General features: G+C 40.0%; 1 protein-coding gene across 3 annotated transcripts in view; it reads left to right on the top strand.

The window, feature by feature from the left end:
* The window catches only part of ARHGAP6 (Rho GTPase activating protein 6), a 471,152-nt gene that overhangs the window by 219,123 nt on the left and 237,711 nt on the right, over positions 1 to 14,318 (top strand). The window contains exon 1 of one of the 3 annotated variants that reach the window (XM_081276554.1): positions 8,930 to 9,288. The exons of the other annotated variants lie outside the window; for them this stretch is intronic. Coding sequence (XP_081132680.1) covers positions 9,244 to 9,288 — 45 coding nt within the window. The 5' untranslated portion in view covers positions 8,930 to 9,243. Of the gene's footprint in view, positions 1 to 8,929; positions 9,289 to 14,318 lie in introns of those variants that run through there. 3 annotated transcript variants of the gene reach the window in all.

Below are 14,318 nucleotides of genomic sequence, written 5' to 3'. Positions count from 1 at the left end.
AGGTCAGATATAGAACTTTCTTTCTCAAGTTCAGCCAAAATCTGAATCTTAATAATTTTTCCCCTTGGTTTTTGTCCAGTGTTCTGGAGAAAAATGGACAAAGACTTTCCTTTCTTACACATGACATCCCTTCAAATCATTCATCACTGTCTTCATCTCCTCCTTAAATTTTTACAGATGGAATATCTTCTGCTCTTTCAATCATTCCACTACAAAAATTTGGACTTACAGAAATGCAAACTGAGAACTTTGAAATTGTCACATTATCTGTTTTGATATACAACTTTCTTTTGTTCTAAATCTCAGACTTTCCCATCAACAACTGATAACTTTATTTGGCCAAGCTGGAAGAAAACAAATTATTTTCTGGGCAAGAAGCCCTTTCAATAGACTTTGAAGGGGTTTTGCCTTTGGGAAACCAAAAGGACTAATAATTTGTGTAATTTATTTGTATATTTGTTATTTTTGACATGTTAATGTGACAAAAAAGAATACTATGGTTTTGAAAGATAAAATTAAATGGAAATCAGTAATCCTAAGAGCTTTGAAAGAAGTCATGTGTAACATTCTTTTTACCTTTAATCACAAAGATGATAGGGATAAAACTTGACAAAACCACTGGAAAATGTAGCGAGTTACTTAGCAGGCTCTGGGTTGTGCTTAACTGGGCCAAATGTTATTTTCATTTCTTCAATAGCTGCGGGTGGATCTGATTCTTGGTTGTTAGTCATACACTTAGAAATATTTTCAACCTTATTTTAATATGAAATCTAGAGTTTAGGATGGCTCCTGGTATTATCTCACGTTAGCAGCACGACACTGGACAAGTCACTTGACTAAAAACCAGCCTTTCTAAGCATTTGTTTCTGCATCTTACTAACACCACATCTATGGTTCTCAAACTGTGTCATACATAATAACCATCAAGGGACCTTGCTTAATATATCAGTCCTGAGGTAGTATTCCAAGGGATTCTGATTCAGTGTATTTTGGGAAGGTCCTCACAATCAATTTTTAAAATCTTACCACCAAGCGATACTTATTCTCATGGTCCTGAAGAGCATACTTTTACATATACTGATTAGCCATTTATTTCTGGGCCCTTTTCCTTTTGTCCTATCTTCTAATGAAAGGGAGGAAAAATCTTACGATCTTTGTAGGTAGTATCTTTCCATTTGTGCTGTGTGTTAATGTGAAGAAAGATGGCAAACAAAGTTGAAATAATGAAAAATACCTATTCTGATGTTAGATTCTGATTTATTAGATTTATTTTCACCAGAACAATTTTATCCATACAGTTTCTCAACCCTGGCACTCTTGACATTTGGGGCTAGATCATCATCTGCTCTGGGTTGTGCTGTGCATTGTTGGATGACAAGCAGTATCCCTGGCCTTTATCCACTGGATACCAGTACCAGTTCTCCTTGCCTTCAAGTTACAACAACCCAAAATGCCTCCAAATATTAACAAATGTACTCTGTGAGCAAATTTGCCCCTAATTTAGAAACACCTTCATAATTCATGGTCCCAAAGACAAAGAATCAAGAAATCAGTCTTGGAACATTTCCCTGTAGTTGATTCTCATTGAACAGCAAGGTAATAACATTTTTGCTAAACTGTTGGTGCTCAGCCTTTCTGTATTAAGCATTCCTTTGGGATCTGAAACTCCCTGGCTCATTTCTCTCTATTTGTTGGATTAATGGGATACAGATAGGTTTAGTGTCTTGGCAGGAGGAGGACATTCTGTTTTATTCTCTTTGCTTTATTACACTCTTGAAAATAAATACTTAACATTTGCCTTATATGTTCTGCCTTTTATCATAATCACAAAATAGATTGTGTGGGGGCACCACTGCATGTAAAATTGCTTTGAAACCTTTCGTCACCAGACTAATGTCAGGTGTCACCTTTTGTACTACTGTTGGGCCTCTAAAGTTGGTGGGAGGGATGAGATTTTAATAGTCGTTTCTTTGGGCAAATAGTCAAGTTCTCCAGAGGACTCCATAGCTGTCAGTTGTGACTCCACAAATGGTCAACCAGTCCTTTAGTGTTCCCACAACATGCCATATCAAGTGAATAGAAGTCCCAGGCTCAGCTCTACTCATCTTTTCCTTGTCTTTTGGAGGGTGATTAAAGACACACGTTACTGAAAGAAACTGTATTGTTGGTATAAGATGTACTACTGCTAAGTAGAAATTATGAAAAAAATGATGTTTTTTTTTTCTTTTTTAATACTGAGAATAGGAGTCAGAGGTACTAAGTTACATCCCCAGTCCTTTTAATAATAATAATAATAATTATTATTATTATTATTATTATTATTATTATTATTATTATTAATTTTGGAACAAGGTCTTGCTAAGTTCCTGAGGGTCTGGCTAAATTGCTGAGGTTGACTTTGAACTTTTAATCTCCCTGCCTAAGTCTCCTGAATTATGGGAAAGGATGAATTTCTTATGTCTATGAAAGGTTTCTCACCCTTACCACTCCTAGAATTTGAGCCAGATCATTGTTGTGGGGATTGTCTTGTTCATTGTAGGATATTAAGCAGCATTCTTTGTCTCTTTCCAGTAGATGTAAATGGCACTTCCCCAAAGGAGTTCCAGATATTGCCAGAGGGTCCCCTTGGAGTAAAAATCATCCTGAGTGGAGACCCACTGGCTTAGGAGATATGGGGAGGGGAGCTGCCAATTTAATGTATGGGTCCGACTTATTGGGTCCGAGCTTCTATTTTGAAACATGCTCAACTAATTTGCAAAGAGATGTGGGCCCAACTTCCATTTACTTCTCAACTCTACCATTTACTAGCTGTGCAAAGCAAGTTAATTGCCCTCTTGAATAAAATGAAGATAATCATGCTTTCTTTGCACTATTTTTCTGAGTATGTAGAGTTGCTGTTTGCACAGGACCCTTGACATAAGTGTTCAATAAATAATAGAAGCCTTATCATTTCAAAGAATTATTCTAGCACCTAGAGCATTGCTGATGTCGTGGATATTCCACAGTCTTTATACACTTGAAACATTGCAGAGGAAAGGAAGTTGGGATCAAAAGTGGTGAAAGGAATAGATTAATGATAAATTATGGATATAAATGAAAAGTTATTCCTTGATTTTCAAGTTGTTATTTGTGGAAAATCATAGCTGGAGGGATTGTGGCCTCTCCTTTTTTCCCAATGACCTTGAATAGAACATTTATTTTAGAAACATCTCTCCATGGGTACTTTTTAAGGGCAATCTTCCTGGCCTCCTGGCACCAAGTAGCAATTATTTGGTGAGTATCAAAATGGCAATAACAGGACAAACCAATGAAACCAAATGGAACCTATTGTAATTGTCTGTTTACCCTCACACCCACCCACCCCCACTGCCTTCTTCCCCTGCACTCTTGAATCTTCACATCCCCTATTCTCAGTCCTACTGTATGCAGAACTCTGTGATATTCTTTGTGCTAGGGATTAAAGCTTTAGGCAGTAGCACAAAGCTATGCCAGAGCATATTCTTCTCCTTTTTCTCTCTCTGTTCTATGTGACTATGAATCCAGGCAGTCCAGTGTTCTTGGTATCACCAGGGAATTCTTCATTCACTAATATTGGTCCCAGGTCTGTTCTCTGGCTGTCTGTTCTCTGTTTCTTAAATTTCATCTTTATAATTTCATCTTTCTCTTTAACTTACTTGGAGAAAGGAATGGGGCCCTTTGTCCTTCCTCAGATTTCTCTTAGTGGGTTAAAAGTAAGGGAAGAAATCATGGCCATAGAGCAGAATGGTAACTTCTGATGTGGTACATATGTTTACAGTTTGTATAGTGAGGTTGTCCCCTAGTATGTTGACCTTCTGCCTAATAAAATGTCCTCCCTCCAAAACATAACCATTATGTTCTTTCTTCTTGCCCATGTGGGTGGTTGAAATTGGCAATGGCATTGCTGATGCCAGGGCTCCAGCAGGGCTGGCATGTCCTTCTTCCCTTACAGAAGATGTGATTTTGGACAAGAAGGGCCTTGAGCTACTTCCCAGCTCTCCTTCCTGATCCTGGAGTTTGGTTTCTTAAATTTCATCTTTATAGTCCCATGAAGAAACCTAAAAGAGTCAACTCTAAACTGTGTTCAGCCTTTATATAAACTATGTTTGGTCTATTTATATGGTAGTGTAAATAAAGATTTTAATTAATACAATCCATTTGGAAAACTGTTGGGCATTACCCAGCAATGTTGAAGATATGCACGCCTATTACCCATCAACTCTATTTATATTTCAGATTTGTACCCTATAAAAAGGCATGTGCATGTGCATAAGGAAATACATATAATGATGTTCAAGTAGTGTGGTTTTCACTAGTCCAAAATTGGAAAGAACATAAATGTCCATCAGCAGTAAAAAGATAAATAGTGTTAACCACATATAACAGAATACCAGACAGCAATGGGAATGAACAAACAACAGTGCATAGAGCAACATGGATGAACTTTAAAAAATAGTATTGAGCAAAAGTAGCTAGATATAATAAAAACATACTTGTGGATCTATTTATATATATTTATAAAAAGCTCTAATATTTATGGATGCATAATTTCTTTAAAAGCAGTGGTTCTTGACAAGGGGTGATTTTGCAACCCCTGTGCCAGGAGAAATCTGACAATGTCTGGGGACAGTTTTGATTGTCATAATTGGGGGAAAGGGAATAATATTGGAAGTTAGTTGGTATGGACCAAGGATGCTGCTAAACATGTGATATGTGCAGTATGGCCTCCAAAACAAAGAATTATCAGTCCCCAAATCTTACCAGTGCGAAGGTTGGAAAATCCTGCCGTAAAGAGGAAGCAAAGAAGTTAAGTCTATCAATGATAGGACAGTGTCTGCTACTGGAAGGGAGGGAGGAAGTTATTATAATGCAATGGAGGTACACAGGAGTCTGGGATGCTGGGGTAGTCTATATATTTACCTGGGTAAAGGTTAGATGAGTAAATATTTTGTAAGAATTCATTAAGCAGCACAATATGTATTATCATTTTTTTCCTTAAAAATTTTGAGAGCTGGACTATCAAGCTAGTAGGATGGAAGAATATAGACACTAAAGTTTGGTGCAGGGTTCCCTACCAAAAGGGCCTCATAGCACTCTATTAACAGTGATTAGGATGATCCTCCAAGAAGGGCCTTGCCCTCTCATCTTAAGTGTTTTTGTGTGCATATGTGTGTCTGCATGCTCAGCTCCTCCTAGACTCTGAGGTTGAGTTTGCATTCACAAATTTAATTAAAATTCTCCTGAGAGAAGTAATCTCCCTTCAGTTTGCACCAAATGTGGAAATTTGACCTCAACCTATAGTTGGATGGACTAAATGCATACAAAGGTTTTAATTTAAATGCTATGGGGGAAAGGGCAACATCCAGTACTGAAAATCCTATAACATTTGGAGCCATGAAGATGCAGAAATTCCACTGTTAGTGTGACTCCTTTCTTTTACAGGTGATGCTGCTAGAGTAACTCATAGAGATTATCTTAGTGTACTCTGGGCAAAATTATAAACATCAAAGAAATTTTTTTTCAAAAAAATCTAACCCAAAAGAGAATATTAAGCCACTTAGGCAATGAATTGAATGAATTTTCATCCCCTCTGAAGGTTTTAAGTGCTTCCTATTCCCTTTTATCTAACCCTAGCACCATAAATGATCAATCTAGAATTTTGAAACCTGATGCCATGTTACTTTATAGTTCAATATTAAAATGTTTATTACACTTAAAATATTTATTGAATAAGTGACCAATTTAAATAGTAAATAACATGGGAAGGATACTTGGAAGTAGAGATACGCAAATAAAAATTTTTAATTACAGTGGGGTTTAAAATATACCTTGAAATATATTGAAATAGAACTAATGTACAGAATTTTAATTATTTAAGATTGAAAAGACCTCCAAGAGTTCTGTACAATCTTTTATGTCCCTTCTGTAGCTGTGAGCCTTGGACAAATGGACTAAGGAATAAAGGGCTGAAAGATTCACTAGGAGGTGAATTTAAGAGACTTAAGAGCCTTCCTTATTCCATGGACTGATAATTTATTTTCTTTCTTCTTCTCTTTCTTTCTTTATTTTCTTTTTCCCTCCCTCCCTCCCTCCCTCCCTCCCTCCCTGCCTCTTTCTTTCTTTCTTTCTTTCTTTCTTTCTTTCTTTCTTTCTTTCTTTCTTTCTTTTTTGTACAAGGGATTTATCCCAGGGGCACTTTACCACTGAGCCACATCCCTAGCCCTTTTTATTTTTATTTTTGAGACAGGGTCACATTAAATTGCTTAGGGCCTGGCTAAGGTGCTGAGGTTGGCCTTGAACTTGTGATCCTCCCACCTGAGCCTTGAGTTGCTGGGATTATAGGCATGGACCACCATACCCAGCTGATAATTTATTTTCTTAAATGCTTAAATAATTTATTTACTATCCCACAAAAATCTTCAAACACAGGGAAAAAAAACCAACAACAACACACAATCTTATTGTACTTGAAAATTTTAAGCCAATTTAATGATGACATTTTTTGCAAGAAATGTGCTAGAAGGCAGAAGTCATTCCTAAAACGTAAATATGCAGATTTTTTTTTTTTGCTTTAAACAATGTCATTCAGTGACAATACATTTTTTTCAAAGGCAGAATATAAGCAAAATCTAAGATGACCCAGTTTTAAGAGGTGACTTACTCAGGAGTAATGATTTTAAAAATCCAATAAAGTTTTTAGAAACCCAGGAACTCACTTCATGTTTATAAACAGTCTGTGTAGGAAGTTTGCTTTGGGAGGTTAAAAAGCTTCATGATGTTATGACAAAAGGAAGACTCCTAAAGCTGGAGTCTTTCCAAATATACCATGGTGAAACAAAAATCCCTAAATTGGGCATGTCAAGGTCATTGAATCTCATTTGCATGCACATACCTTCCTTAGGATCCCCAGGTACAAATCTATGAAAGGTGCCAGATGGCCAAGCTCACACTGGTTCTCTGCCATCTTCTAAGGGTCTTTGATGGCTTTGCTCTAAAGGTTGTGTTCAGGAGAGAGTGAAAGAGAACTCTTCAGTGTATCATATTGCCATCTCTGCCTGGATATGTTGCTGAGCAGGTAAGGCTTCCAAAGAGAATGGGCTTACTCTGTTCTAATCCATAGCAGAGGGAAAGGAGACATTGGGCAGAGCTGACAGTAGGAAGGAGAAACTTGGGTAAATAGTTCAATTGACTTTCTCTCTGGCTGGAAGGTTTTATTTTGAGCAGGGGATTGATTTTAAATTTTATTTTTACTGCAGTGTAAAGTACACATAGTGAAGGGTGTAAATTGCACCAATCTGGAGTGTACTGCTCAATGAATGTGTGCGTGAGTGTGCTCCGGTCTTAATGATCAAGACATAAACCATTTTCAGCACCCCCAGAGTGTTCCCCTGCACCCCCTTCCCAGGCTATTCCACCTTGGTAACCACTGTTCTGATTTCTACTATGAATCACATTTGCCTATTTCTGTTCAGCATTTTATTTTAGTTGCAGAATAAATAAGTGTGATGTTCCAGTATATACTCCTGTGATTTATTTCTCTCAACATGTTTGTTAGATTAATTCATGCTATGTATGCATTGGTGACATTTTTTTATTGCTGAGTAGTATTCTATTGTGTGCAAAGACTAAGTTGGTTTATATGCACCAGTTGATTCACATTTACATTGTTTCCATCATAAACAGTTATATCTAAAGACTTTATGAACATTCTGGGTATAATCATTAGTAGGTATAACCATACAGTTTTCCAGGTAGATTAATTGTCATACGCTTATCTAGTGATAGATTTCTCAGGATGTCTGCACCCCTGTCTTTAAGTTTACATTGTTAATTATAATTATTCTGCCAATTGTTCTAAAATAACTACAGCTGGGGGATGGTCTAGTTCAACTAAATTGTAAGGGTTCAACTGAATGGTACTAGACACATCTTATTTACCCCTCCTTATGCACAGCAGTTGGAAATTCACTCTCAGAGTCCAGTACAGCAGACACCTGAAGAATTGGCACAAGCCACACTCAAACCCATCATCCATTTCATTAACCACCCCTCCTAGGCTTGGATTGATTGATTTCATGGGTCTGGAGTGTCCACTCTAGCCCCAGACCCTGCCTTTGTCTGGATTCGGCTTCTGAGAGGCTGTATATAAATTCCAGAGTGCCAGGACTCAGGGAAAACTTGGCCATTTCTTTGCAAGGTGTTTTAAAAGACTTGTTTCCATGATGGGATTTCAGAGCAGAGGCCAGATTTTAGTGTTATTGTGAACCTTCAGTGTGTACTTAAAATGATTTGGTTTATTTGGCAGCATTTGCAATGCGACTGTACATTTCTTCTGTTCCCAAACCCTTACAATGCCGTTTTCCGACGTGCACCAAGGAACTAAGACACAAAAGCAGCGCCTGGAGCACTACCCCCCCATCCTCACCCCCACCCCCCGCAGTAAATACCCAGATCCAGCCTGGCTGCAAAGCCATTCCTCACGTTCCAGTAAATTCTCCAGGACTTCCCCCTCCGGCGGGGTTCCCCAGACTGCCTGGGTTCTGCAAACTCGGTTATCCCTAAATGGCTTTGCTGGGGCTAGTATCCAACCAGGCCTCCAACTAAGTATTACTTAGTCCTCCTCAATACTACCCTCTCCAAAGGTCCTCACATCTGAGGCTCTTGCAGAAAAGGGCTTTCCAAAAAACAAAACTCATCTCTCCCTGATAGAAGGTTCCGAATCGCCTTCCAGTGTCAGGCCCACACCTCACTGAAAGTTAGCGAAAGTCTATTGGAAACCCAAGTTCGCCCCCTCGCTGGTGTTGAAGCTCCAACCCCAGCAGCTCCAGGTCGTGGGATCCGGGGAGGAGCGGGGTGGCAGGAGGCGGGAGCGTTGGCCGGTCTGACACCTGTCGTGGGCGAGCTCGCTGCAGCCCCGAACAGCTGGCGGCGGCCACAGCAGCAGCGACCCGCCAGGAGCGGAAGGAATTAAACGCCCGCCCATCTCATCAGGCTCGGCCGCTCCCTCCTCCTCCTCCCCCTCCCCTTTCACCACCGCCTCCTCCGGTCCCCACCAGCTCCTCTGCGGGACGCAGTGCCAGGGGCGCTTTGAACCGCGCTCGTAGCGCACAGAGCAGGGCTGGCGCCCAGGGGCTGCCCCGAGATGACAGTGAAGTAAGAGGACTTCGGAGAGACACCACAACCCCAGGTTGCTCCGGAGGGCTCGCCGTTCCTCTCGGTGGGGACATGGGGGACCCAGCGTACCGCGAGAAGCCGCAGCTGCACTACGCGGTGAGTGTCCCGGCGCACACAGAGGCGACAGGGGGCGCCACTTGGCCGACCTAGGAAGGGACAGCGCAGAGATGAAGTGATAGTGGCTCTCCGGAGGTCCTGGGTTGGGGAGCGGGTGTACCAGGGGGCTCACCCTGGAGTGCCACCTGCTCGGAAACTCAGCTGAGCTCCTTGAAATATCTTAGTAGGGTACCCCAGAATCAGCGTTCTTTTCACTGTGCCGTGGTCTTTGTGTCAGGAACAGGAGATCTGGACCTTGTCGCTGCCTTGCTGTCTAGGGCTAAGAAATGGGGCTTCTGGGGTTGGGCCATCCTTCCAATCAGATACATTGAAGGGACAGGAATAGAGATAGACAGGAGAGAAGGATACCTAAAGGTCTGAGTGTGCGGCTAGTGGAGTCCCGTAGAAATACTGTGGGGTGCCTTTGGGTAAACCCAGTTTGCTGTTTGGAAGGAGGGTACACATTTCCTTCTGAGTTGTGGAGGAACAGAACGTGGCCTTAATACAAGAAGATGCCAGGGGGCATTCTGTGGGATCCTCCTTTTTACCTCATGGTGACTTGTCTTCTGGTTGTTGATTTAAACATTCCACGAATATTTATTGGGGACCTACTATGTGCCAAGCGCTTCTGGTATGGCAGAGTAACAGACAAAAAGCTCGTGGGGTTTGCCTTCTTTGAAGAAGGAGTCAAAATTTTAGAGTTAATGATTAACCAAATCCAGATTCTAGGTTGAGTTTATTTTTTAGAGAAGTTGGGGGGTGGGGTGGCAAGAAGGAAGAAAAGAAAGAGGTTTAAGGAATGAGTACTACTTCTGAGGATTCTAAATGCCCCCAAAAGGAAGGAGACAGATAGCAGGTTTAGCTTACTCCAGTCTTTGGACATTTACTTTCTATTTGTTAAAAAAAAAGTGTCATGCTGAGATGAAACATTGCAGTTGTTCTGCCATCTGCTAATTTTCTGAGTTTTCCTTGACAAGATTTTCACTGCTGAGATTCACATTCTGACTGCCAACTTTAAAAACTGGAGAGAAACAGACAAGACAGAAAGTTGACAAGAATCATCAATATTTATAATAAGGCAAAGAAGACAGTTATCTGTCTGGAATTTGCATCCTTCAAAATCCACTCCCCACATATTTTTTTTTTTTCCCAAGAAAGTAGTTGACATGGACAGGAATGGTAGGCTCAGAGATATCTGAGCTTCCCCAGCTTGTTCCAGGTGCTGCCTGCTGGTCCTGAATCAACTATGGGACAAATTTTGCATCTCTTCCACATCACTTTCCTTCTCTGGAAAAATCAGGGCCTGAATTAGAAAATTGTTAAAAGCCCTCCGTAAGCTAACGTTCCAGGAACCTGTGACAGCTCTTTCCCCTGTTTGGCCATAGTTTCTTGCTTTGAAATGCCAAATGAGACACTTGTGAGTTACTGATGCTTATTCTTTTCTTTAGAGACACTGGCGACTCAGAGATTTACCCTTTAAAGTGGTCTCAAGGGTAATCAGTTTTTAGCAAAGGTTGCTTTGCACTGAAAGAGCTAGAGTCTGTGCTCCTTCTGTGGGTTTGACATCTGCATCCCACTGTGTTTCCAGATATTAATCTGTGTACTGGTGCCCTTTAATTTGTGATCTGAGGTCTTTTTATTCTATTCATGAGAGTGTAGGTAGAAGAGGAAAGGTGAGAACTGGTTCTTTAATTTAAAAAGTCCATGTGTTTATTCATGTTATGAAGTTGCCTGAATTTTGCAAATTCACCCAACATATCACCAAAATTTTAATTTTTTAAATTCAGCTGCCTCATTCTCTTCAAGCCAGAAACCTCAAATCAAGTTGATGCTAATATCCCCTTTTAAGCTCTGAAGATTTGCTGTTAAATAGCCCTTTGTTTTAATGCACATCATCTAGTACATGTGTTTTGATTTAAGACTGTAGAAAGGAAGCTGTGAGAGGGAATTTATTGGGACTTCAGGTGGAAGAAGTCATCCAGGCTCTCCAAAATTTCTTATGTATTTTTCTTTTTAAAAATTATTTGTTCTTTTTAATTACATATGACAGTAGAATCTATTTTGATATATTTATACAAGCATGAACTATATTTATTCTAATTAGGACCCCAGTCTTTAGAATGATAAAGCAGCCACATTCAGCAACCCTGAATCAGGTACAGGTGGAAAGAATGTTTATTATAAGTATGAACTGTTGCTTTTTATATTGGCATAAACTTTAAGATCTTTAAATCTGTTTGAATGCTGTACTCTTTTCTACTTCCCTCATTTGGATTTTGATAATTCCAGAGCTTAGTTTGTCTTTCAGCACAAATATTCCACTTACTTTGCTCAACATGGTTTTGCCCCGCTGTATATTGTTCTGTGGTCTTGGGATTTTCTTGGTCTGTTCTCCTGCAAAATAATTACCCTCAAAAATTACTAATTACCCTTCCTGCATCTCCAGTACTTCTTGTCTCTTTTGAATTTTAACACAGGGGCAAGTATTTAATGTTCTTCCTTCAGTGCATTTCTTGCATCCAAAGTGAGACTGCATATGAGAAATCCATGGCTCACATTTTATTCATTCAACAAACTTATGCTGAGTATCTATTTTGTGTCAGGATTTTGACCAATTTTCCAAAGAGACAGTTACATAGTGGAAATGTTAAGAGTTGCTAAAAACACCTCACTCATCTTTTAAAATGAACGTTCAGCAGTACAGAGAGTGAAATTCACACACTGGAGTAGATAAGAGCATTTTAAATTTATATAATCAGTCTCAATTGTCCCACTTTTTCAAAGTATAGTACAACTGTCATCTTGTTTTATCATCACAACAAAAATGTGTGTTAGCAGCTAATGATCTTCTCCAAACCTTTCCTCCCACGGTTTTCCCATGTTCTCTTTATGGTTACTCCAGCCTTCCAGCTGGGTGTTGTCTTGACGCCTCTTGGTGACTTGATCAGATTTGTATTTTGGAAAGCTTGCTCTGGTCCCAACATTGAAGTCTGGATGAGGAGGAGCCAGAATGAATTCTGGTCTTTGGACCCAAGAGAGGTACGAGATGATGACCAATACTAGACGGTGGCAGAGCAGGAGGTTGAAAGCAGTTGGCATATTCCAGAAATGCTTAGGACAGAAAACTAGCCAGACTTAGTGTGGATGGGGTTTAGAAGGGATAGAGTATGAAAGTTGAGGATGACCTGAATAAACCAATGATGCTCTGGCAGTGCTTGTAGTGAAGCTGCAGGGCATTATATTGTTCTTACAGTTATGGTCTTATACAAATTACACAGTATTTAAAGACAGTCTGAGACCATTTCAGCCTCAAATCGAACTGGTGGGTTAGGCAGACTTTCTATTATCAATCTAGTATCAGAGCAGTAGTGTTCATGGTAGCACAGGTATAGTTGTTAACAGACCTGAGAGCTTTGTCCAGGCACTCTGATCCTACAGTGCTCTTCAGAGTCATTGAGATGATTGAGACAGTTAAACCTAATTATTTCTCTCCCCATCCCCTCTGTCACAGTAACAAAGTAACAACCAGATATGGGGCCTTCAGAGAGTTAATGTGTCCATCAATATTGTCAAATCACATAATCAAATGGGTATTTAATATGATTGTACAGATTTTAAAAAAATACAAAATTTAAATATCCGTTAAGTTCAATGTAACTTACTTTTGTGCTACCTCAGGGCACTTTGCCCCCTGAGCTATATCCCCAGCTCTTTTATTTATTTATTTGTTTGTTTGTTTGTTTGTTTTTGAGATAGGGTTTTACCAAGTTGCTTAAGTCCTCCCTGAATTGCTGAGTCTGACCTTGAACTTGTGATCCTCCTGCTTCAGCCTCCCAAGTCACTGGAATTACAGGCATGGGCCACTGAGCCCTGGATAAAAAGTTTGGTCCAGTGACTTCCTGATGTCTTTTCTCTCCTAGGGTCTCAACCTGTGTTTACCCTCAGCTTGGGTGGGGAAAGGGAGATCACATGCCCTGTACAGTTACTATCTAAGGGTTTAAAATCATCGACTTCTGAGATCACAGCCTTTGGGACAGGAGTTACCTGTGTTTCTCCTTTGCTAGCAAAGCAATAAACTTTTTTCCTGTTTCTCAAAAAAAAAAAAAAAAAGAAAGAAAGAAAGAAAAGAAAAGTAAAAGAAAAAGAAAAAGAAAGTCATTGACTTCTGTCTCACAGACAGGTAGAAGACTCAGTGGAGATATTATTTATTGATGGTTCTTGTCCTTGCTGTCACTCTGCCACCTAGTAAGGTGCTGGGAACTGAGTAGGTGCTTGATGAATATGTGTTGAATGCATAAATCCAGTAGGTGAGGCCTAGTTTTGGACACCCCAAGCTGCTCATTCTCTTCCCTTGTACTGGCCGACTTCTGTGCTTCTTTGTTGCTGATCTCACTTCCTGTTTAGTGTGGTCACCCCACCATCTGTGCTTGTGACCACAACCTTGTAATCAGATGCTGACTATACCCTGCTCCACTTAACCCTTCCTTAAGGAGCCCACCAGAAGTGTTAGCCACTTACCTTGATAGAAAGCCTCTTTTCACCTAGAATGACTATGGTCACAGTACAGAAGTTTCCACGGTAGCTCCTAATGAACATTCAATTTTCAAAGAGTTTGAAGTCATTGGTTTCACTTAATTGTTCAGTAATGTTGGGCAGTTCTGAATATGTCAAGAACTGGGCACTGCTGTAGGGCTGTTCTGATATGAATCAGTTATTATCCATCACTGATGCCAGTGGAAACATCTAGAAATTCTGCAGAACTTGTACTGACCTATGGCATGGCCTGGAATTCACCTTTATAAAGTGTTTTTATATCACTCTGTTTGTTTATCATTTGGGTTCCCATAAAAGCAAAAATCTTGCAATGTACAAATAAATGGGAGATTACTGAATCCCTTCAACTAATATCTTTACTAATTGTGGATGCTTTTTCTAACCTCCTCTCCTCCCAGCATCACTATTTTCCCGCTACAGTCAGAGCCTTTCTCAGACAACTCCTCATTGGTCTGGAAGCCCCATCATCTTAGAGA

The sequence above is a fragment of the Spermophilus citellus genome (genome assembly GCF_964194105.1).
Source record: "Spermophilus citellus genome assembly, chromosome: X".
Taxonomy (NCBI): Eukaryota; Metazoa; Chordata; class Mammalia; order Rodentia; family Sciuridae; genus Spermophilus; species Spermophilus citellus.
This window is presented reverse-complemented; position numbering and strand designations above follow the sequence as displayed.